Genomic DNA, 26,601 nt, shown 5'->3' with positions numbered 1-26,601 from the left:
AAATTAAATAATTAATGCTAGGTAATACTGCAGACCTGATTTTTTTCCTCTATTCTTATTAAATTATCAGCACAAAGATAGTTTTTGTTGTAGAATTGAGTTCCAAACCTCTGCAATGAAGCAGAACACAGTAGGTGTGCATTCACACACCAAAACAGGAGGGGATGTGCATATCTACACACTCTTAACACCTTTAATTCAAGTGTACAATACCCTCTGCCTTTTAAGTCATAAGTCCTGGATGATGCAGAAAAATTATGTACATGAACTCCTACAATCTGCATACCATTCTGTACTGTAGTTTTACCAAAATATACTAAATATTACATAGCTCATACCATCATATTCGAGTGCATGAAGTTTTTCTACCAACACCTAAACATGAAAGATTTTGTCTATTCCAAGAGAAATGCATACATCTGATTCGTGTACATGTTAAAGGAAGTATTAAATGCACAAGCAGGTATGAAATGCACATTAAACAGCCTGAAGGGCACTTCAGAAAAAAAAAACAGGAAAAAAAACTATTATAGAACAGATATGCAACTTGTTACCTGAAACAAAGTTTAAAGGTAATCTTCTAGGTGAAACTGCTCTGGGATGTCTTTTACTAACTTCTTCATAAATCTGAAGCCTCTCTTCTAAAGTGCCTATTATCAGCAAATATAATAGATATAAATAACAGTCATAAAAACCTATTCTTTCAAATGTCTTTAAATGTTGAGAATTTAAGTGCTGAGAATTATTTTGAATCCATTAATGGTTTAGGTGTGGAACAATTTAAAACATTCAGAGTTTTTTTCCAATTAATCACAAACATTACTGTATAAAACTCTATTGAGAACACACACTGTATGTACAATACACAACTACCAGCACTAAATAACTCGACAGATAAACTGCAAACAGGACCATTACCTTGCACATTCACTCACACAGTACTGAGTTTGGTTTCTTTCAGTTACAGGGTGTGCAGACCCACTCACACAGCATACAACATTCACAGCTTCAATTCATGTTTTTTCACTATGCATCCATTTCAGACGTACTTAAAGCACTCAGAGAAATATACTGCATTTCTAAACCTTAGGGACACTATACAAGCACACCTCTATTATAGGTCCTCTGGTGACAGCAGAACCAGTGTACAATACTGCCAGTGTGAGTACTGAGCACCAGAATACTTTATACCTTAATGTTTAACAAATATAAAGCTACTTAAAGACTTTCTTCCCACTCCTCCCCTTTCCCCCATAATATGCTTTGGAGCTCCAATGTGGTTAGAACTTAAATAAAACTAATCTGTTGCTTGAAAATGCCATTTTCATATAATTAAGATTAATTTTGTTTAAATATGAAATTCATCAAGCAATTTAAAACTGAATGTATAGATCAAGATTACAATACATGAATTTAAATATCCATTTTCCTTTCATAAGAAAAACAATTTATCTTGTCACTGAGCTCAGATGTTGGGGAAGGGGGGGGAATCTAGTACCCAGTGTCTCCAAGAGATGTAGAGTTACAGAAGTTATACTAAAATAATGTTTGGATTGGAACTAAAGCATATAAAAGCCCTAATTGAAGTCACAAGTTGGAGCTCCAGAACTTACCATGGGGGAGGAAATAGTCCTAAGACCACCTAAAAAATAAAGTTGCATTATTAGTCTTATAGAATTAGTACAGTTTTAGTCTACATAGGATTTTAATATGTCAAAAACTACCAGACTGGTTCTTCATTAAAAACTACATTCTTTAATCAACATATTTATTCTACCAGACAGAATAATCAAGTTCCTGGGTCATTTATTTTCTGAGACAATAATCATGGGATTCAACCCTATGGATATACCAGAAAAATCATTCAAAGGGCAAGACTACACTCTGCAAATGGGGTAGAAATGCAATCATTTTCATACCCAATTACCAGCTGTATTCCCAGACTTCATGAGACCCAACTGTAAAACTTTACAGAGGAAAGCTGGTTGAGAAATATAATGCAGCAATAATACCTACAAATAACATAATTGTGGCCTTATGATTTATGATGTCATCAGAATAACTCCAATAGCTTTTCTCTAATTAGTGAAAAATTAAATGCAAAGAAATCATTCCTGCGTAAAGGCAAACGCTCAGACAATTAGCACTCCAAAACACTTTGTATAAATAGTTGCAATGTTGTCATTTTTAAAAACAAGCTGTTTTTCCTGGAAAGATACAGCAGCAATAATGTGAACTGGCATTGGAGTAATGAAAGTTTTAACACATTTATTGCCTTTACCTCCAAAGGAATTTTTTTTCAGATGGTCCATCTTTAAAAGGCCATTTGAAATAACTATTTAAGTATTTCTCTATGTTCCTAGAAAGAGGTAACACCTAAACAAGTCTCAGAACAGCAATCTTATGTTGTGGTATATGATAGTAGGCTGACAATCGACTGCTAGACAGGAATTAATCACCATTTGGTTTCCAAGTTCCTATGTGGCAAGGAAAGGTTCTTCATGCAAGCACATTAGCAAATGCCACCCTTAATTCCAAGAAGGTAAGTACTTGCTGTGGTATTTTCATGCACACAAGTTTTTCAATGAACATTTTAAAAATGAACATACTATATCAAGATCAAAAGGCACATCATTTTCTCACAATTAGAATTCTCTAATCTAAAGCAGTAATATATCAAACAGGAGTTTTAAGTATGTCCTATATCGTAAGTATTTTTATTGTATCCATGTGGCTTAACTTACTAGGTTGTAGGGCTTTTTCCAAGCCTTCATAATAACACCAGTTCTCTGCATTACGCTCAATTAACTCTTTGTATACCTCACCAGCTTCTTTCAGTCTTCCCAACTTCAGTAACATTTCCCCTAAAAGCAATGCAGTGAAAAGCTGTGAATTACATGAGAAAACACCAACAATAAAGAATACTAGATACATAAAATTGAGCTTAATCATACACTGATACTTCAAAAGAGGCTTTATTTTTCCAAAGACATTTGCTGTGTGTTACAAATGCTACTTGAAGCTACCACACAGAGCTCAGAGCTTAGAACATTCGCCACCTGTGAAAACAAAGACTACTTGAATGTCTGTAACTGAGTATTTAAAATAGTTCTGGGATTATCAAACTAACAACCAAGTCTGCCTTCCAGGACACCAAAACATGACTATTTCAGTTTTTATCAGGCTGTTTACTTAAGCACATCTACATTTTTCACACCAACTAACCAGGTTTTAATCAGTTAAATCACACTGGTTTGCTACTAATTAAACGGTTCTACCAGATGTAGCTCACATGAAAATAATTTTTCTTACAGCAGCTCATACTGCATCGTGTTTTAGTATTTGTGACTAGATGTTGATAACACACCAGCGTTTCCACCACTGCTAAGCAGCGCTTAGGGTGGTCCCGTGGTGTAATGGTGAGCACTCTGGACTCTGGATCACAAGGTCATGAGTTCAAGTCTCAGTGGGACCGTCCCCTGGCAGTTCAATGCCTCCCTGCCATCCCATCCCGTCACATCTCAGATGCTCAGCAGGGTCAGCCCCGGTTAGTACCGGGTGCTGTGACAGTCCCGAGGACTTCACTGTCACTGTCCAAGCTCGCTCGGCCGTGGCAGATGGACCTTGGGACTTAAAGGGTGGGGCCAATTCTGCGCACGCTGTGCCTCACCTAAAAAATCCACTGCACAGGCTGGAAGGGCACACCCACGTGGGGAGAGCCCTGCCCAAATCTGTGTTCGTGAAGTTTGGCCATACAATATACAAGCAGTACTTGTAGATCTTCAAGGCCGTGTCTTTTTAACCCAACTCTGCCACCCAGCAAGTAGGCCAGGGTGGGCAGTAAGTTGGGAGTGGAAATAACCTGGACAGCTGACCCAAACTGATCCAAGGGATATTTTATGTCATATAGTAATAAAAAGTGAGGGGAAGGAGTGTTTGGGCAGGTGGCCATTGCTTGGAGACAAGCTGAGCAGCCTAAGTGATGACCTTTGCATCAGCTGAGGGTCTGGGTTTGATTTTTTTCTTTCCCCTTTCCATTACTTAAGCTATCTTGGTGTCAATGCATCAGTTTTCTTGCTTTTGTTCTTCCTATTGTCTCTCCTGATTCAACAAGGGGAACTGGGGAAAGTGAGTGAGCAGCTGTGAGGGAAGTCCCCCTGGCCAGGGCCAACTCACCACAACTGTGCAAGCACATTGAAGCTGGAGAATATGTGCCATTACTTGTGTATACTCAGAACTCATTGTTAGTACTTCAGATCCACAACAAAACCAACTTTGAGTTATTTTTAAATAAAAAAGTCAGCTTTCAGTATTCACTTAGATAGGGCAATACAAGTAAGTGCATTAAAAAACTTAAAAAAGAAACAAGAATTCAATACTTCAGTCAAAAAACAGAAAAATAATCAGTGTTTGTACTTCAAACAGTGTTCTTGATGAAATTATTTTTCATAAGGTAAAAACTGGGTTATAATAGTTGATTTATGGAAAGCTATTCTAATACATACTAATATAATATAATCTGAGATCACCTCAACTCCTGTGTCAACCCAAGTTAAACTATCTGCATCATTATTCACTTTGGTAGGAAAAGTTACTTGTGCATAAAATTTTAAGTCTGGTGGAACCAGTTTCCCTACAATAATTGTTTCAAATAAATTAAAGATTTCACATGGTTTTGCTTTTTTCTTTTACTGCTTTATCATATATGAAAGCCATTAGCAAAAAATTTATAAAATGGCCTTGAGGGAAGAATAACAACTTACCTTTGATTTCTTCTACTATCAATTTATCACATATTTGCTTTTCATATGTCTCTATATGTTCTAAAGACTCCTGAAAAAGATCTGCCTCTCTCATCACTTGATTTTGATATAAGATCAGTTCACTATATTCATAATCTATTTTATTAGGAGGAACCTGAGGGAAAAAAAAACCAATACATCAGTTAACCTTTACCTGTACCTCAAATGTATGTAATATTACAGAACACAGACTTTAGCCTATCAGGTATATTTATATATTCATCTAAACATTTAAAGTGTAAACCTCCTATTATTCGTACATCTCTAGTTAGAGAACAGTTTAAAAGAAATCTTTTATTTCTCTTTATTACTACAGCAAGCAAATTAAGAAAAGAATTGTTAGAAAGTTTATTGAGTTGTATGAGAGAAAGCAAAGATCTTCACAGTATTTTCTTTCTGAAGGACTCCACAACAATTTTTACATAAGTTCTACAGGACATGGCTGACATATCACAATACTATTTTCATCATACCAATGTTCTTGGATCAAACTATTTCCAAAAGCAATGAACCATCCAAACAGTGGCCACAGCTTGACAACTGCAACGTTTCAGACAGGAAATTTACACTATTTCTCTCTAACCAAGTGTTCTCTGTACTACACTTCAAAACCCCAGAGAGTACAGTGCACAAGCATGCTGTGTTTTCAAGCAACAGATAATTTTTTTGAGATCTGCTTTCAGCTGCATACGGAGGACTTTCTACAGGCTACAGTAAAGCCAGTGGCTTGTCCACCTTGCAGTGACACAACAGCCAATGAAGCAGACATTCAAAATTACTCCTTTCGGGGATACCTCCCTAAAGTGTATTCAGCAATGAAGAGTCTTGACAGAGTGATAGCAGGTTTTTCATACTAAATGCTCTTCACCAACATGCTCAAAAGCTACTCCAACAGTAAGTAAATTGCAAAAATTTCAGAGATGAAATGTAGACATCTCCAGGTAATGCCCCGCAGATCAGCAGAACAGTTTACTGTGTGAAATGCACTGTCTCAACAGAAATTGCAGGAGACAGTTATAACCCAACATGACTTTTTAACATAAAAAGTAAGAAGCTGTGAGTGACAAACCTTAATGATATTCTTTCCTGTGATACTACATACTCCATTTCTTCCTGAGCAAGCTGCACTTCGAAGTCACATCAGTCATGAACAGTTTTGATTCCTGAATAAAGCTTTTCCCTTGTCTTTAAGGAGTTAAGTAATTAAATAAACAAACCCAACAAAAACTAAAAAAGCCAAAACATTAAACTAGCTGAAAGGAACACTCTTTTCAAGAATATTGTCCTAAACCACTCCTTCCAGTCCTTCTCTAAGGACAAATCGATTTTGTTTTGATTACATGTTCTTCAAATTTTGAGAGGCAACTCTTACAAGTACTGGGCATTTTCAGAAAGATTTGCCTTTACATGCAAATATTCTGAAGGATAGCACAGCTGAATAAAATAGTGTAAAGATGTCTATATCTGACAATGAATGTGGGTTTGAGGGCTGAAAACAACATAATTCAAGGACTTTTTTAGTAGCGAATAAAGTACAGCAAAATGATGGGGAATGGAACAAGACTATACCCTGCACATACTGGTGAGCAGGCAGCATGAAATTCTACTCACTTCTTAAAGTGTATCTCCCCTGTCTACAGCCACATTTCTGTCTCCACCTTTGTCCAGTTTTCACCTATACTGTCATTGGAAATCACTAAAACCCACTGTTACTGTGGAAGCATTTTTCACTGCTTCACAGAACTGACAAATGGAACCAGGGCTAAGCATTTAGGCATGTCTTCCTGCTTACCCTTCCTGCAGTGTCACAAAACAAAACTGCAGAGCACTGATTTAGTTACTTCTCCTTCACTTAACCCCTAAAAATACCCTTTCCTCCAACACAGTGCATATATCTAAGTTAATTCCACAAGCAGCACAGCTTTCTGGGATTTCATGAATTGCTTTTAGGCCTTCAAAACACAGATAATCAAAAAAACATAAATACATATACAACAAAAGAAACAGTTTACAGTTGACCTCCTCGGAGGTGTTTTCACTCAGCAGAATTAACAAAAAGATTATGAAATATTTAAAAAAATCAAATTAACTTCATCTGACACACAGAGCACAGCCACCAGAAAGATACTACACTTCTTACTGCTCCATTTAAAAAGCTGTTTTTAAAAGTGATTTTAAGAAAAGCCTCTTTTTGAAGAAATTTTGAAATCTCATCAGGTTAATGATGACTTATATGTGTAATTCATCAGAAGACAAGCAGCTAATAACACAAGTATTTAATCTGAATAATCAGACTGTCTATTTATAAAGATTTTCTATGAAGAGTTTTATCCACACTACTGTTATTGCTGCACAAGACATCTTTATTCCTCTCTCCCCCTGGAAGGGTAATGATTCTTGTACAGAAGTCCAACTTTCTCTTCAACTCAATTCTGCTGTTTCAGAGTAACTTTCTTCCTCTCCTGCTGGACCAAAGAAGAATCAACCTTAAAGCTGCAGATGCCCTAACACAGCTGTCACTGAAAGAATGTGACAAGATGCAGCCAAAACATACCTAATAGCAGACCCCCAAAACTCCAGAGGTTTTCTGTCCATATCTGTATTTGTGGGCCTGATGCAGAAATTAGGAATAAAATAAAAATTAAGAATAAAAATTTTGTTCTGGAAAAGAAGAAAGGAAAAGTGGGACATACAACAGTAAAACAAATTGCATACTTGTTTTACACCTTGGTTCCCAAATTTTAAGTTCTGAAGTGACTCTAAGTCATTTAACTTGGGATGGCACAAGCTGTTACAGTTCCTGCAGTGGTATTTGTCTTCAACCTCCTAACTAATTTTTGACCAAAATACTGTGCATCTGACCAATTTACAGCCCTCAGATGACAGGCAACATTGATCTTAGTATACTAAGATACAGAAAATTCACCATTTCTGGTGATAACTTAGACAGTAGAATAAAAACTGTCCATGATAAAAAGCAATTTAACACTCCAATTCATTCATCAACTTCCTGACACTACTCCATTATTCCCTGCAAGGCAAGCTTCCTGTCTTTCTTTCCAAACCCAGTATACAAACTGAACTAAAATCACCTAGTTTCTTTCTGCTTACAGTAACAAAAGAAAACCTCTGCCCTTCATAGACAGCTTTTTCTCTAGTCCTCTTATCTTACCATACTGTTCTTTTCATTTTCTAACTTCTTCGACAGCAGGCTCATCAGTAAGTCTTGATCTCTCAGTAATCTGTGATTTATGGAAAAAATCCCTGCTTCTCAGAAACAGGGCTGCATTTTGCTTTTTACCCATAAGCTTGCCCTGAGAGACAATATTGCAATAAGCTATGTCAATCTAATGGAGCCTGGATCAACAAAGGCAGTTCACTTCCCTCTATTATTCCCCTTCCTCTTTCCCCTTTCACCTCATAGTTGTTCAGTTCAGCCAATCAATTCTCAAAAGTAGTGATTATTTTTCTGTCACTTTGACTTCCTGTGTCAACCCTCCACAATCCAACCAGTGGTGCACAAGGAAGCAGTGTGAGCACACAGGAAAAAGTCAGACTGCTGATTTTGGCAACAGCTTGTAGCTAGATTAGCTCTGTAATTTTGTTTTATTGCATGTTCAGATATTCCCCTACAATCAATAAAATTACAGTTCCTTCAATTTTTTTCTTCCTAGTTTTACTGCTTGGTTTTGGCTGTTTTAACTCACATCTTAATGGACTGAGATGTCTGAATAATTACAGTGAATAAATAAGATCACCCTACATCACCATTATTTACCAATTACTATGACAGCAGCATTTTATGTAACGTTACATTTTTTTCTCTACTTATTCACATGAATAGTAAACAGTATCAGGCCTAATACAATTGTCATAAAACTCCTCCAAAATATCAGCTTCCTGAAGATTTCCACTCCTAGTGACCTGGATACCCTTTGGTTTTTCAACCACCCTTTAAAACCTTGAACACCATCACCCTTTTATCACAGTTACACGTTCTATAAAGTCAGTCACAAGTTCATCTACCAAGTTGAGCACATAAAAAGTACAGGGCAAGAGGACAGATTTGGGAAGTAAAGTAAGCAAGCAGTACACCTCCTGAAAAATCAGTGGAGCATCTTGGACTTAATTATTTTAACTGCAGGACTGAAATATCCAGACACTGCAAAACAAGTACATTTGGGGACTATTATGGAAAAGTCAAAGTGTGGCAAAATTGAGCTGTGAGTTAGTCTGGGCTCTCCTGACTGCTCTGGACCCAACGCATTGATTCTCTCTTCCGGTGTTTGGGGTTCTACACAGGCCTGCACTCTTCAGGAAGCTGGCACAGCAAAGCACAGGACTGTTTCCAAGAGAAATTAAACTAATGTGTTCACGTGGATTTTTAGGGCTTTTGACACTTTAACTGCCTGTACCAATCTAAAAAAAAAGAAAAGGCTTGACAGGACTAATTTTCTATAAAACTCCATTGTCCAACATTTGTACTGTATTTCTGTCCTTCAATGCTTAAGCAGCTTTTCTACCACTTGCCTCTTTGTGACACGATGCTAATCAACAGTTAAACCAGCAGCTCATTGTTCATGTACAGGCAATCTTCCTATTTATGGGAATTCCCAAATATCTCCAGTTTCATCAGAAAATGGCATCAGAGCTTGAAATCTCCTTGGGGCGATTTCTTTGGTTTAGGGTAAGATTTGAGATTGTGGTAACTTGCACAGCACACTCAACTGATTTAATACATTCATCTACAGCAGATGGCATTTAAATCTGGATTAGTCACCCGACTGAACGGTGTATCATGACCGCCCCCAAACAAGCGTATTTACACACAACCTTTTAGAAAAGACAACACTGACAGCATCACTTCCACTTCTCCAAAGGGCCAATACCACTATTAAGCCCTCTTAGTCCTTGAAAGAACCCAAATTTCTCACAGTACATTTGCAGTTTGTTCCATCTATTATATCTGCTAATTCAGTCAGTCATTTTAACACTGAACTCAGATTGGGCTCTGCTGACTCACTGGAGAACCACAACTGTTTGGTGGTCAAATGCTCATAAAAGATGACTTAATTTTGATTTAAACTTCTGCTTTCAGTTTTCACTCAACACTGAAGTTACAGCGCTTTTGAAATATCAGGCCTTATATATCTGGCTTGCAACATCCTTTGTTTGACCATGACATGTGATTAAGACAAACACTGGTCTCTTCTAGCAGTTTATTTTCTTTCTTACAGTTAACCCCATATAGAGAAGGAAAGGATGTAAGATTTCAGTTCTAAAAACCCCACAATCCACAGGTCAAGCAATACCTTAGTATTTTTACACAATGCTTCCAGGATCCCTCCCCAGCTCAGCTCAACTACGAACAGGTCTTTTTCTTTCCACATTACAGAATGATCACCTCATTCACTCTGTTCTGCTAATTCAGACTTTAAAGCTTTGCATTATCAGTAACAGTACAGGAGAACAATCTCTCCCTTAAAGAGGGTTATAGTCAATGACTTCAGCATTGTACCATTTGATTTACTCCAACCTTCAGGAATACCAAATCTGCTCAAAATATTTTCAGCTACACTTTCATGTTACTTTGAAGCCAAGCACTGGTTTCAAGTGTATTATATACAGATGCATATAATTCAATGTATGTTTTCCATGTTCTTTGTAAAGATGTAATGACATCCAGACTATGGTAGGAGAAAGGGCAAATTAGCACATCCAATATTAAAGAGTATTTCCTGTAGTTTCACCTACTGTAAAGGAGCAGAATCACAGGTTTTCTTTAACTACAAGCCTCACAAACATTAAGTTACTCAGTTACTCCACATGAGGCTATTCTTGTATCTTCAAACCTAACAATCTACTGAGAGAAGGGAACAGTATCCCTGTGTAATTTCTATCAGCTGCTAAGCTCCCAGGAATCTTTCTACTCAAAGCAAAAAGCTCCACAAATAAAAAAAAATGCTTCCTAATTTGTAATTGATTTCTAATTACAAAGAAATAATCCCTCAGATTCTGATTATATACTGATTCACATATACAGAGTGTTCTCTTTTCAAAACAGGAATTCTTACCTGCTGGGTTTTCCTAAACTCTTCAAGTAATTTTAAGGCCATATCATAATCTTTTAGTAAGTGGTATGCAATGGCATATCCAATCCAGGAAGCCCGTTGTGTGGGGCGCAGTTGGAGCAGCTGGTATCTTGTCTCCTTCAGTAAAAGAAAGGCAATTTTAAAATAAGAGATGCCTAAACAGAGTTACTACACACTTACCACAATTTAGCACCAGTACAGTTAATATTTTAAAAGAATCTTTAAAAGGCCTAGGAAATTTTGGACATTCTAACAGTGTGGGGAAAAGCAGCAAGTTTCTGTCTCGTGAATCTGGGGGCTACATCCTAAATATAGAAGTCATGGCACAAACCATGAACTCTATTTGTTGGGACACAAAAGGTGTCATTTTCAAGAACAACCCTTAAAGGCCTAAATTATTTAAAAAAATAGAGTTTTGAATTCTCAAAGAGCAGCTTCCATTAGACAGCGTGAGCTCCCTGCCATGAAAGAGTAGTCTGACTCTCCTCCTGTTTAGGCACATGGCCCTCAGACCACTGTGGCACTGCTCAGAACCTCTTCCCGAGTCAAATCATATCCTTAAGGCAGCTACTCCCTTTTCCCTTTGCATTAGCATGATCAACATCCTCAGTAAGGAGACCAACTTATGCCAAGCCCAGGGTACAGTCCTCTACTTCCCATGAAACAGACAAATCAGTTCAGCTATTTTGAAACTACTCACTCTGTTTTTAGACAAATATTGATGTTTTATTTATAATAATAATCAGCATTAGGATTCAAGAAATCAGTCATTATGGGGGGAGTTACCCATACTCAGAAGAAACATGAAAGTGTATTTCTCACAAAAAACCACCTCAGTATATGCACCCAAAACACCTTTTGCAGTACTTCATATTAGCACAGTAAGTACTCCTACTTGCTAATCTAAATATTTTTTCTCATTGAGTGAAAAATGAGAACTAGTTTTACAAGGTGATCCAAAAGCCAAATTCACAGAACAACTATTTCTAGTTCTGCTCTCAGTATCATATGGAGCTCTGCTGCAATGTTTTCATGCTTTCTTAAACAATAGCTTTAAACACTTTTGAAACAGAAAAAAGTAGGAACAATACAAGACTTCATAATGGAAAAGAACAGCAAGAGAATGCTAATAGCAATAATTAAGAATTCAAAGTAAATACTTACTCTATATCCTTCTAAATCCCTCATCTGAATCTGCAACAGAGAAAGATCTCTCAGGATCTGTAGATTATCTTTGTCTAGTTTGAGTGCATTCCGGTAACACTTTATGGCTTCATCATATTTCTTATCTGAACGCTGCAAAAGACCATAGACGTGCCAACCTAATGCATGTTAAGGAAGATACATCTACAATTTTCACAAAGTAACTGCAGTGCATTTGTGTTACAGACCAAACAACTTGACATCTTCCTTGAAGATCAATGCCCTTATAAATGAAGTTTGATTATTGTAGCCAGACTTTATTTTAAAATACCAAATGCTTCCAAATAATTTATGTTAAGTCACATAATGGCTCCCTCGAGCATTGTTATACAAATTAAAGTATCCGAAGTCCACAAGACCATAGGAGTTACTCCTAGAGATTTATTGTTGAAAACATGCTAATTTCAGTAGGAATTCTTACTCAAGTGTTTGGTTCTAGCAATATGATTGTTGTACAAGTTCTACTTTTCCTCTCTTACCCACCTGTAACCTCCATTAAACTCTGGATTTTACAACAAAGGATAAACACAGAGCTCCACTTTATTCACTGACAAAAGGAAATCCTAGCATTTCTGCGCCTCCGAAGTCTTTGCCACAATCTCAGCATCTCAGACTTCCATCAACAGTGTGTCATAGCAAAAGGATCAGGTTTTGTAGGACAAAGGATACAGACATGACTCTTTACATCGTTACGCAGTCCTTTGCGGACGAATTCATATGCTTCTTCCTTCTTCCCTAAGCAGTTCAAGGTCAGTCCTTTCATCGCAAGCGTCTCTGTAAGAAGTACCATATACTTTTGTTTCTGACTTCCCATATGTCAACTTCACAGTTAAGATATCCTTTGAAGTTGTTACACAGTGAAGTTCCCCATTAAAATATCAATTTAGATCAGGATACCAGCCTAGCACAGCTGAAGACTGTTACATGGAAGCATTTCCTTTCTTGAAATCGATCTTAAAAAGACCACTACAGAGCCTCATACGGATGTCATGAACACAGATTACACAAACTTTTTTGAAGTAGAAAACTCCATCTAATTGGTTTCAAGAGAGTTAACAATAAGCTGAAGCAAATTTAGAAAGCTTCTCAATGTGTGTTTAAGTTCCAGACAGGCAGATCAAGAAAAAAAGAATGCATGAGGCTGTGTCATATCATCAGAAACAGATCTGGCACAGTCAGCTCCACTGTTACACACTGCTTACAAAGTTAAGGGAAGTATCTTTCCTGCCCCCACATTCTGGGTGTGAAAGACCTTAAGGCAATAGCATTTTAACCAACATTCTGAGAGGCACAAGATTTCAAATAATACATTCACGTGATTATAGTTCTTCCTCTCTCCAAGGCACACAATGGGGAAGCAAGCTGCATGTAATGCATGCATTATACCTGAGAGCTACTCCAGATTCATATTCCAGTTTTTTTCTTAATAAGAGATCCCTTGTTTCGGCCCCTGCCTAAAGATTAGTCACGTTTTTATCAAAGCACTCTGGTTTTCCTCCAACTGCAACCTTTTCCCCAGTATTAATGGCAACAGCCCCTGATCTCAAGTCAGCTGTAACAGCAGTTTGAAGTTTTACTGACAGACTTGCTTAACACTGTTTTTCTGTAAAAATACACCTAAAGTGAATGATGACCCAAAATAAGTGTGGTTTTTTTTTGTTTTTAAGTTGTCCTCCATCCACACTGTAAGAACAAAGAAAACTAGAATGATACCTTTTAAACAGTATCAAAAAGCTTGAAAAAGAATATTCCCACTGTGGGAATAGGGCCAAGCTACTCCTGCCTTCCCACACAAGGGAGATAACTGTCCAGCCACAGCAATCCATCTGTTTGCCACCTTCTCACTGAACTTTGGAAATTCCTAGTCTCTGAAGCTGAGTGTGACAACAGTGCAGCTTTCCATCAGATCATTTCACTGGCTTAGTTCTGCCTCAGCTGTTCATTCCAGGCTTTCCTCTCAAGCTTCAAAGCCATTAGTGGCTCAGAGCCCAAGGAGTATATGGATTGCCAAGGCAGCTAGTTGTCCTGGAAAAGTTTAAGAGGCAGTAAGAGCAGAAAAGACATATGTGTACACAAAGATGTTATAAAAACACAAGTGTTAGCACAGACAAACACATTAGGTCAGAGCTGGAGAAATCACTCGACCTTTGAAGCAGCAAAAGTACTTTTATCTGTAGTAAAGTAATGAAGACAAAGAAACAGCAGACATTGATGGAAGGATTATTTAAATATTTTGCCAAGATTTGACAACATCAAATAGGAAAACAATTTTATTGACACAGTACATGTACAATCAGTGTTAGGTTGCCTCAACATTAAAAAAAAAAGAAGAAAAATTCATCACATCAGAAGGAAAGACTCTGTGAACCATGTAACAGAAAGCTGTAATACAGGAAGGCTAGAGAAACTTACTGAGGATGCAAATAGAAGCAATGTTTTGCTGCCCTGTTTCCTGCAATATTTATCAGACCAGGATCTCTAGATTCGGTCTTGAGCTTCAAGTCTTAATAGCAATGGCATAACACTTAACTCTGCTGTTTATAAGCAGCAATTTGGTATGGAGTACAGGAAATTTCAGAGTATGAACTGACAAAAAACCCCAAAACAGATTTTTAATTTATCGGCAGAACACCTTCATGCAGCATCCAAAAAAAGGCTGGGCTTGCTTTAAATAGGAATGTAAGAAAAACCCACACTAGCATTCTGACCCAGAAACCTAGAAAGGCAACTTACTTGGAAGCTCCACTGAACTGTGCTTCCACTACACATTTTGGTCTTCAACATCCCACTGCACAGAAGTGTTTGACTGAGCTAAGGTGGAAACTTGGTCTGAATGCGCAAAGACTGAAAATCCAGAGCAATTATTCTGTCATAAGGACACAATCACACTCCACAACAGGCTCCTTTCTTTCCCAATAGTATGAAATAGACTGATTATATATATTTAAGCTCATGACATGATGAGACACACACAAAACAGATCTTGAGTCTGTAGTTACCTCCATGTTCAGCAAATTTTGGGTTAGAGAGGATCATCTTGCAGAACTTGAGTCCATTTTTGTACTGTTTTTGTTCATAACATTTCTGTAAAAGAGGTGAAATACAATCACTGAAAAGCATTTAAAGCCAGAGCACCTTCACACACTACTACAAACGTGGCCGTTCATTCAGCAAGGTGTGGTGATCAGATCACTGACAAGCTGTGGTCAAATAACGCCATTCATATTACACTCTCTTCTTTCAGCATTCATAACATGCAGTCAATACTCTACCTCGTGGTCTATTTTTTTATTAAAAGAAATAGTAATTCCTTTCCAACAGAGATAGAAAAGGGAAGTAGCAATGTCTACTTTGATGCAGAAATAAAATAGAAAACCAAATTAGAAATCTTGACTCAACAGAACATTTAAGAAGAGTTAGTCTTAAAGAGTCTAGACATTGCTTTCAACAACCCATTTCCCTGGCCTAGGGACCTCCCAGAGCAAGAAATACGACAGAAGACTTTCCTAGTTGCCAATCCACTTTTGGAAAGAAGAGAGAAACCATAAACCAACTATAACCTCAGAAATCTATACACAGGTAACAAGGTAGGAGAATTTACCTGGCTGTTAAAAAAATAAAACATCTAATTTCTACCTGGAATTGCACAGGTAAGAGCTACTTTTAGATTTAGTTAGAATACCATTTACCTAATTACCAGGTAAACGGGAAAACAATGTGGTTCAACTGTGGGAACATACAGAAGAAACAAAACATGTGAACCCGGGTCCCTTTTCTTCTTTAGAAAGATATTACCTAAGTCAATGAGGTTTTAGTCATTTAAATCCATTACTGATCACTACAGTTGATCACTAAAACAAACCTATTAAAACCAGTTAAAGGCATGCTTATATCAGTAAGCATGAAAATTATTTGAGGTCACTTAAGCTTGTTAACTGGAGAAAACCACCAAACCAGGCTTAACTTGGCACCATTTCCAGTTAATAAGGAGTATTGTCTTGCTGTAATTTAGACCAGTATTCTCCATCCTTGCAGTTCTGTGCCTGAGTGCTTTAACAGCCTCTCACAGATCATTCCCACTCCATCAATCTTCCAGGACAGAGGTAAAACCTGTCTTAATATGGAGTAGTAACTCCTGTGCAGTCCAAACAGATCATCACATTGCTTCCCAGGGTACAAGCAATACAGAAACAAAACATGCCTGTGCTCACTTTTGGGTAATCAGCAAAGGTGACGAAATGAGGGTCCTCCTCCAGCCTGCGGGGAAGGGAACTGCAGACAGTTTTTAAGTTCTTGTTGCCTGAACTCAAGACATCTGCAGTTAACCATGACTAAGTGCAGAATAATTTAGGTGAGCAGGATCCCTTGGAGCTCACCAAAACCACCCCCCAAAAGTAAAAGGGAGCTAACCTTGATAGCGGATCAGGTTGTTCTGCCTGCCTGACTTATGGCAGGATGGCCACAGGGTTCCCATGAGAGGTAAAGAGTTATACCATGGGAATTAACTTTTAAACAAAAGCAACAGAAAATCTTTGAGACCTTTTTAACTGAGAACTAGTTTCTACGTTTTACCTGAAATAACATATGCTGTGGCAAAACTTGGGAGTCCCCTCTAGGGGAAGGTCAAGTTCTCCCATTCATCTACTTTGTTTGTTAATGTAAGATGCTGAGTATTATATTTAAAGAATCCTTGGGAAAGACTAAGAATGCTCTACATATGCTTTCCAAACAGGTAAGCCTAAAAATAACAGAATACTGAACATTCATCCACAATTCCACAGCTCCTGCAATCTTGAGTGAAAACTCCAAATATACAGCAGTGCTTAATCAGAAGCTATTTGAGTCAAGTGTGTACTTAAAATAGATCCACTATCCTTGTTCTGACATTTTTATCCTATGGAGTTCAGTCCCAGGCCTAGAATAAGAACTGAATCTAAGATAATTATAGATAAATGTGCTTTTTGCAGGATGGACAAAATCACATTTTCCAAAGTCCAAGAGATGAATGGAAGAGAGAAATTAATGCCCTCCACATTGAAAGGAAGCACAGGTTCAACACTCACAGCTTTTTGGCTTGGCTGATAATACAACCAGCATAGTTTGTTTAGGTTCAAAAAACACCTCTAAGATCATCAAGACCAACCTTTAACCCAGTACTGCCAAGTCCACCACTAATATAAATCCCTAAACACCACATCTACATGCCTTGTAAATACCTCCAGGACTGGTGACTTGACCATTTCCTTGGACAGCCTCTTCCAGTGCTGGACAATCCTTTCAGTGAAGACGTTTTTCCTCACATCCAATCAACCTCCTTGAGTGCAACTTGAGGCCATTTCCCCTCGTCTGGTCACTTTGTTACCTACTTGTTACCTGGAGAAGAGACTGACCCCCACCTTGCTACAGTTTCCTTTCAAGTAGTTACAGAGAGCAGCACTAAGGTCCTCCCCAAGCCTTCTCTTCTCCAGGTTAAACAATCCCAGTTCCCTCAACCTCCTAAGACTATACTTGTACTCACAGTACTTGTCAATAAACAGTTTAGCGCAAAACCAGACACAGCATTTCCTGACCAGCTGCTTGTTACCAAGCAAAGAAGGTCTGACTACAGAAACCCAATGAGTACAAAATGCAATTTGATGCAATTTCACACTTATGGGTCAAGTCTTGCTGCTTAACCAAAAGGTGACTTACCAGCCCCAGTCCCTCCAAATACATACATACATACACTTGCATTTGTAAGTCAGTTATGCATTTATACCAATACATTACTTAAATGTATACCAATACAAAATGCTTTGCCCAGCAACACAAATTTTTTGTCTCTCATCATATACATATACACAAAGGTTTACTGATTCAGTTACATTGACAAGCTTTGAAAGCATCCAAACCTCATGAATGGACAGACTACTTTCAAGCTCCTGTCTGTCCAAAACCTGCAGATGAGCCCACTGTGCTCCACCCATGCCTTGTTTACAGGAGATCAGTTTGATGATGTATGATACTACCTCATTTTGTAGTACAGATGGGCACTTCATAGATGCGAAGCCTGAGGTCTCCATATGTGTTCTCAAGTTTTGTTACTATCAGGGCAAATGTAGCTGAAATGCATTCATTAGTATCTGTCCCACTGCATTAGGTCTTTGGTTTACTAAAAGCTCAAGCTAATACACTGGGTTGGCATTTTGTGTTTGTATTTTTTAAACTACTTTACCTACTGTGCTTAATGTGATACCCTCCATCACCCTTTTATGGCAATCATTTCCTGCTAAAACTGAAGCCAGACCACAAATGTTTACACACATGAAACCTCAAAGGGAAATTTTGGCAAGGCCAAAATGTTATCCAGAACTTCTGCTAGCAGATGCTCCTGGAAGGATGTTACCTCCTCTGGCAAAAATCTCATCATAGTTCATTCCCTTTTTCAACACTAACTTACAGATAGAATCTACTTGTAGACTTGCCATACAATTAAGCTAAATAAAATTTTATGTGCTTTCATGGGAGAATCAAGTGCTTCTACAAAGATGTCAAACAGGAATTGCACTTAAGAAGTACCTGTAGCGGGAAGAAGTAACAGTAACAAGGATACAACAACGAAAAACAAAAGACCCCCTTTATTCCCATATTAGTGCTTTTACTTAAGGAATTGTCATGCCCAGATTCTATTTTTTTGCACTATGTCTTTTCTTTTAAAGACACAAACAATTCCACCCTTAAAACAGACAAAAACTCCTTTCACTACTAAATATAAACAGGATCATGGAACTGGATCACTTAGTAACATTACCAACATAAAACAGGACTTCACATATCACTACTCAATCACATGTCATTTACATGCAAATTACACATAACTCTTCACAACATCAGATTAGCAAAGAGAGGCTTTCACGAACTGCATCGCCCTAGACAAAGCATTTGCTACTTGGAAAAACGTCTTGCATGTAGAGAACAGCTTTATTTTTCACATATTGAAGCCACAGTTTAATACACGGTTTGGCAACTTTGTGGCTGAAGAGCACCTCATTGTAGCCCTCAGACATTAACACTCACATCTGGACGTCCTCTAACAACAAAAATCTCAAATGCTCACTCAGGGACCGCAGCAACCAATTCCCTTCCTCACTCCATGGCCCCATTGCCTCCAAATGTACTGAAATGACACAATTATTTTCCTGTGAAGGCTGGATAAATAGTAGTATCATATTCACAGAATGGAGACAGCTATCACGTCAAACTGAACAGCAGGGTTAAACACAGCAATCAGGCTCCCTTGATCCATTTAAATGTTTTAATCATTTTAAATTATTTAAGATGGTCTGTGACTAATAAAGCTACAGTGAAGAGGCTCAATCCAAAATGTACAGATCCATCTCATGGTGAGCATGTGTAAAGGAGGCTTGTAAGAAAGATGGGGACAACTTTTTATCAGCGCCTCTGGTGATAGAACAAGGGGTGATGTTTTCACACTAAAAGAAGGTCAATACAGACTAGACGAAAGGAAGAAATATTTTACCACAAGGATTGTGAAACACTGGAACAAGTTACACAGAGGAGTCAGAGATGTCTCCTCCCTAGAAACATTCAAGGGGATCTCAGCAACCTGATCTAGTTAAAGATGTCACTGCTCTTGGCAGGACTGTTGGACCAAATGGCCTTTAAAGGTCCCCTCCAATCCAAGCTACTCTATGATTCTACGTGCAATTTCTTTAACAACAAGGCTGCAATTTAGAAATTGTTTTTGATGTCTCTTGACAAGAACTTACCAAACACAAAATCCAAGCCACTGCCTAAAAAACCTTCCTTGTTTTATCACACATCTGTAAAACAATGTCATCTGCATCTAACAGATAATTATGTTTTTCATAGCAGCTGATAGATTTAGTTGTCTAAGTACCTTAGTTAGACTTCAGGCAAAACTCACTATGTAATATTTCTACACTAATAATTTTCACCAATTTGACAGCAAGGTCTGACAGTAAATTGTTTGAATTATACAGACTAAGGTTCTGAAGGAGCTTGGCATCTGTGTTGGAAATGCTCCTCATATCACAGAATACATGGTTCCTATGCAATACTGATGCAGGAATAGAAAGCATCATGATAAAGTCCAGAGAGAGAGACCAGGGACCTCCCCATGGGGTTTCCCAAATAGCAATCCTCTCTCCACCTCAGTTCACTGATGTTTTAGAGAAAGAAAAAAAGTATCAGCTGGAAGGGGCAACAGCTCATGGAGGCCAAGCAAGCCCTCCCACAGCATCTTAGACTTCTTATCTCAGGACAACCCTTTCAGTGCGTCAACATGTTCTTCCACCCATTCTCCACGCCCTACAGGCATTTTAGATATGCACTCCCACTCTCTGCTGGTTAGAGCAGTTAACCTCATTAGCTGAAATAAAGAGAGGAGGAAACCAACCTGGCTACATCCTTGCTTGCTTCTATAGTCAAAATGGACAGCTCACATCCTCCTTCCCCAGCACCAGGGACTCATCAACGCAGAACAGCACGAAGTCACAACACAGGGAGTGGTGTACAACAGCATGAGCTGACAGCATGATACAGTCACATTTTCATTCAAGTACTAATGTCACAGTAATATCTAAGCTCTCATTATTATGATTCTCTGTATATAACAGCACCTTGAACCAACTATTTAAGTTCAAATCTACAGAAAACACAAAAATATTACCACCTGCACTACACACAACAACAGTTGTCATCACTGCTGTCTGTATTCTTTACCAGCAAAATAGAACTCATGTATTTCTTATTGGAAACAACATGTATGATGAGAGACTGTTGTTTTAACATTTACTATCACAGACCGCTTCAACACTCCTATAAACTACACCCCTTAAAAGGGTGATGAATAAGCTTGCCCTAAATTAAGGCCTGGTCTAACTTGGTGCTGTGCACACACACTCAATACAACTTAAATACCCAGAATAACCTTTGCTTCAAAAGGGCAGAAGTGAGAGCATGTGCAGTAGAAAGAGCTCTTTCTGACAAGTATTTAGCATCTCTAACTTTCTCACTACTTGAGTTAGTAGAGTTCTCTACTATTTATCAACATGCACATGCCTCTTCAAAGCAGAAACCTTCATAGCAACACTAGAAATTATACCAGTCATAGCCCTGTCACATTTGTCATTAGTTTTCAATCTGCACTTTGTGTAAAAGTACAATCTGCCACAACTCCTGGGATGAGCTGCAGTTTGCCAAAGCAAGAACTCAGACCAAGCAGGTGGCTCCAAAAGTTACTGGAACTGCATCTGTGAGCAGTTAAGTAAATGAAACCATGAACATCAGCACTGTTTTGTAGGACATATACACACAAAAATAAACACAATGCTTTAAAAGTTATGCTTTAATTTAAACATCTTAAAGAAAATTCAAGACAATTGCCAGTGTAAACTTTCAGCTTCACCTCAACATCCCACACTCGATTACACTGTGATTCAGACAAAAACTTGCATGAATCATAACAGATCTGTCCAGAGAGATCAGGGCCACCTCGTAAGATACCAGAGCTGGATGCATAAACAGAACCTTATGAGTAAGAGGAGCATTGCTGCAGTTCTCACCATTATGTTCAGCCTCCAGTTATTTGTACCTCACCAACCCTCTGAGCCAAAGAGTCTCTTTGCACACACAAAACAAGTGAAGAGGTTCCCCACTACACACCCCCTGAAGTGTCCAAACCTCTTCCTAGCTAACACATCCTGCAGGAAAGGGCTCCCCAGTATAACTACCTTTTTTGTTAAGAACCTTTTGTTGGAGCCTACTACTTGGCAGCCACTATTTCTACCAAAATAAAAATTAAGCATGATACTTCAAAAATAGGCAAGTCCCTCCTTAGCTTCTCCAGACTGCTTGTAACTTCTGAATCTTCAGTTTCTTCTCCTTCTGTCAGGTAGTTTCATACTTGCCTCCTTCTTCTGAGGAGGCTCAGGGACAGAACCAGGGGAAAGGGCAAAGCATTGCAAACAGACTTGCAGTGTACTTGAGCAGGGACATAAGAGCATTTTTGTTTTCCCAGGATTCACTGGTTTTCAATTACTGTACAAGGTAACTGTTATAACAGAACATCAAATATCCCTAAAAATTGCAAATATTAAGGGCAATCCATCTCACAACCCTCAGCAGGTCTGCATTAAATTAGGATTTCTGAGTCTAATATTCATTTACTACCAATTTTACTTGTTATGACTCAACTTTAGAAATGTGAAGTACTTCTGTATGTTTTCAGGTGGCCTTCAGTTTTTGTGCCATGAATAGTACAGTACAACTGAACTCTTCTTGCTATTAAGTGCTTGTTCTGTTCAATATAAGAACAGCCAATTAGGAAAAAAATTCCAAGCACAAAGGGACTTAACTCTGAAAAACTACCATTTTTAAAGGAAAGTCCTGTATGAATATAAGTGAGAGAAGAGTGAAGAAAAAACCATAATTGTTCCACAGAAGCCTGCTTTGTAAGTCTTCCATAATCTTCAAAAATTCCTCTTGAAAAATTAAAAGAGGAATATTAGTTTAGGATAAAGCCTTCTCCAAATCAGACTGCCTCAAATCACTGACAAATGTGATTTTCCCTTACAAAAGTCTTACTGACTTGAACCACTTGGCTGTTATCTATTCATGGTGTAAAGGAGAGCACTCTGGACTCTGAATCCCAAGGACCTGAGTTCGAGTCTCAGTGGGACTGTCCCCTGGCAGTTCAATGCCTCCCTGCCATCCCATCCTGTCACATCTCGGATGCTCAGCAGGGTCAGCCCCGGTTAGTACCGGGTGCTGGAGACAGTCCCGAGGACTTCACTGTCACTGCCCAAGCTCACTCGGCCGTGGCAAATGGACCTCAGGACTTAAACAGTGGGGCCAGTTCTGTGCACGCTGAGCCTCACCTAAAAAATCCACTGCGCAGGCTGGAAGGGCACACCCACGTGGGGAGAGCCCTGCCCGAATCTGCGTTCGCGAACTCTGGCCATACATCCTCCACAACTCCCGTCACCTTAGCAGCACGCAGCTGGCCAGGCACCCTCACCGCCTCTCTTGAAAGTCCGTAGCAAGGAAAGAGCCCACACTCTGCTTGGGCTGCCCGTCCCTCGCAGCACAAGCAACAACCACACCACTAACCAGACCTGTAAGTTACACCAGAAGAGTTACACCCTGACTGCTCCACGCTGCTCTCTCTAAAGGAAGGAATCTTCAATGTTAGAGACTTCAAACACCCACTACTCCAGTGGCGGGTTACAATGTCTACCTCGGCTATGTTATTCATCTCATTTAGGAGGCACTAATTAGCATAACAACATACCTTCCTTCCCAATTACTGAGTTTAATAGTTCAGTAACTCCCCCACATCATTACTAGGAGACTGACTATTTCCATGCTTATAATCCCCATTATTGTTTAATTAAATAAAATCTTTAAAAAAATTTTAGAACTCTATGAATAAGAATTAATTTAATTAACGTCTACAAACACTTGCATATTTATATTTTATCGAAGAATAAATCTCTTAGGATTATTGAAGAAGTTGAGGAACAAAAAGGACACCAGAGAGAAGTTAAACAACTCTTCAGAATAGGGCACTTAAAAATTAAACATTTCTTCACTCCAAAAAAATAGAAAATACATGCCTGAATCAACTAAGTAGTAACAAGCCACTGCTGCAAAGGGATATATTTGCAGACTTTTTGTGTTTTATTATTTGAAATCAGCTGCAATTAAAGCAGCAAACCATATTTTGTGCAACAACATGTGGAATTCACTTAGAAATCAAAGGATTAGTCACTTACAGTCAAGATACTGTCCCCAGTTACATTAGACATGAAACAAACATCAGGTAAGATGTTACACTGTGTCATACTGGGCAGACACCAACAGTTATTAGAAGACACTAAGTATTTCTTAAAGATAAAAACGATTTGGCAAGGAAGCCATGAAAGTACTACAAGAAACCCAAGGCTTTCCTCTACCGCACCTATAAGGACTACTACCGTGCTCTGTCCAGACAGAGCTGATTTGATTCTATAAATCCACTGTTTAAAACTAACTCTACAATGAGACATAGGTTACAATCTGGATTCTAGGGCAGAGGGAACAAAAAAAATCAAAGCTTCTTAAATGAAAACATACTCTCAAGACAAGCTTACAGCTCTATCTTAAATACACAAAAGAGAAGATCTGCCTAACCTTACTAGATTACTAAATACACGTTACCAAACTTCAATCTTAACAAGAAGCATTTCTCATTTACTATGAGTATGTGTTTACTTTAGATTGCATTGACCCCATTCACTTAATAAGTCACCTAAGCTGAAGTCTGATTTTAGATGGCAAGAAACCCACCAGCACTCCTGTATTAATTCCTGTTTATGATGCCTTTTCTCTTTCCATGACAGGGAGGCAGTTTCAAATACTTCATCCAGGCCTTCTATGAGGCGGAGAAGTGGAAGAGAAGAGCTTGAAGCTGCTCAGCCCCTTCCTCCCAAACAATATCACACCTGCAAGCACCAGCAGTGCTTTCAGGAGAAGAGTAATTAGTTTGAGAAAAAGTCCTGCAGAAGAGTGGAAGTATAGCCTAAGAAACAAAACAGACTTGAAAGTCAGGACAGCAAAAGAAATGAGCTCTAGCACTACCTGACTGTCGTCCTGAGCAACTAGAATTATTACCTATCCCGCAATTGCTATTACTTCTCCAATCTCCTAATTGCTAGTTTTAAGTAAGCTTGTTCCAGCTCTGCTAAGCATGCAGGTACATGAACTGTTGTGGCTCAAAGACTATTTTTACCCAGCTTCATGAGCAGCCTTCACAGCTTGCACTGAACTCCAAGAGGCCACAACAGCCAGGGCAGCTCTGTCAGCTTGTCTTGCATTTATGGGGGCATCTTGTTCTGGCTGCTGCTAACCTGCCTCACGTGTTACTAACACACACCAAGTCACTCACTCCAAAGTATTTCTCATGCTCTCCAAATGAGTCTTCCATTTCACAACTGCTAATTCTCTGCACAGCATTCATAAAAATACTTAAATCTTAATATATGAGTACAGTTTCCTTGCATCTGTTCCATGTGATTAAATCACTACATGCTTCTAAGGTCTTACACAGCCTCCCACATAATGCCCCCAATTTTTGAAATTACTGGGGATGCTATGGGCATTTTAAGTATTCTGGCAGTGCCAAAGTAAGCAAACACTTGTTCAGTTAAAGAGCCTTTAGCACCACAAGCTATATGACTACATTAAAGTACTCTGAAACACATCAAAAAACCAAAGGGTTCCATTTTTACTACACAGACATTAGTATTCCATGAAAGAGTCAGAGCTAGCTAAAAAAAAAGTAGTAACAAATTAAGTTTCAAGAAGCAAAAATATATGAAGAGACAAGCCAACAGTTTTAACACTTTGGGAACTGTAAGTAGCCATTACACAGTACCAGTAATAGCAAGTTAACTTATGTATCAACTTCACTGAAGTTTTATGCATCTCTCTTGCCTTTGCCTAAGCACAAATTCACAAGTTTTATCCACTGTTTAATAAAAAAAGGAGGTATAAAATATGATCTCCTGAAAAGTCAATCAAAAAAACTTTAGAAGTGACTGCTACTATGAACTTGTTCGCTACTAGTGAGAATAATCACTTAACTGTTCTAATATTAGTAATTTATTTTTAGCAGAGAGAAAGAGGAGTGCTAGAATGACTTACTAAGATGCATACCATAGGCATGCAGTAAGCAACAAATCCCCATTATGAACCATTAAGTTCTTTAAAATCTGCACACTACCCAAAGCAGGTAAAAGAAAACAGCTCCAAAGTACCTGCAGAAACGCACCAGCTCCATGCAAGTACACAGGCTGACACACCTTTGAGCTCAGCTTCCTGAAGCCAAAATGTTCACTCCTCAATCACAAAGTTACTCAAACTAGCCAAACCAATACAGAGGTAACTCGGGAAATCTGTGCCCGCCAACAAGATTAGTGTGCTGCATACAGACGTCCTCTGCCTGCAGACTGGCAAACTGACACAAAACACCTCAAATTTGTTGAGGCTGGAACTCCATTACTATTGCATTGACAAGTTTGCGAAAACGGCAATGTAGTGTTCTCTAGTCTGGTGCTTGTGTTTTCTTCTGGGGAAAGACAAACAGAGTTTTTTCTTTACATAAAGTTATAAAGCATACAGTGATTGAGTACAAACTTACAGCTAACGCGAGCTCCTCCTTTAAAGCTAGCTCACAAATACTTAACGTCCTCTAGATCATTAAGTCTCAAAAAGATCAAGTTGCCCAGCATATAAAAGTTAAGTCTTGTAAAGGCCATACAGAATCAGAATAACTTCAATCTGCCAGACGTCTTCAACTACACTCAAAATCGCTGAGCGAACGAAACAGCTTTAACCCGGTGCCTCGACTAAACCCGTGGCGCTTGCTGGAGATGAAGCCCCGATGTGGAGCCGCTCCGTCGCCGCCAAGCGCTGCCCCGCGGTGTCCGTGCCGCTCGCTC

At 38.6% G+C, this 26,601-nt stretch overlaps 1 protein-coding gene across 2 annotated transcripts in view; it reads right to left on the bottom strand.

Annotated features, from left to right (window-relative positions):
• NAA16 (N-alpha-acetyltransferase 16, NatA auxiliary subunit) overlaps positions 1-26,601 on the bottom strand; it is a 65,057-nt gene that overhangs the window by 37,743 nt on the left and 713 nt on the right. For both annotated transcript variants that reach the window (XR_011697315.1, XM_071550521.1), the window contains exons 2-8: positions 15,097-15,181; positions 12,767-12,871; positions 12,059-12,216; positions 10,877-11,011; positions 4,764-4,917; positions 2,745-2,864; positions 555-650 (exon numbers count right to left, since the gene is read on the bottom strand). Coding sequence is in view for 1 of the 2 variants with exons in the window: in XM_071550521.1 (XP_071406622.1) it covers positions 555-650; positions 2,745-2,864; positions 4,764-4,917; positions 10,877-11,011; positions 12,059-12,216; positions 12,767-12,871; positions 15,097-15,181 (853 nt within the window). In the remaining variant the exon portion in view is untranslated. The remainder of the gene's footprint in view (positions 1-554; positions 651-2,744; positions 2,865-4,763; positions 4,918-10,876; positions 11,012-12,058; positions 12,217-12,766; positions 12,872-15,096; positions 15,182-26,601) is intronic.

This window comes from Pithys albifrons, chromosome 1, assembly GCF_047495875.1.
Source record: "Pithys albifrons albifrons isolate INPA30051 chromosome 1, PitAlb_v1, whole genome shotgun sequence".
Taxonomy (NCBI): Eukaryota; Metazoa; Chordata; class Aves; order Passeriformes; family Thamnophilidae; genus Pithys; species Pithys albifrons.
The sequence above is the reverse complement of the archived record's forward strand: the minus strand, read 5'-3'. Positions and strand labels throughout refer to the sequence as shown.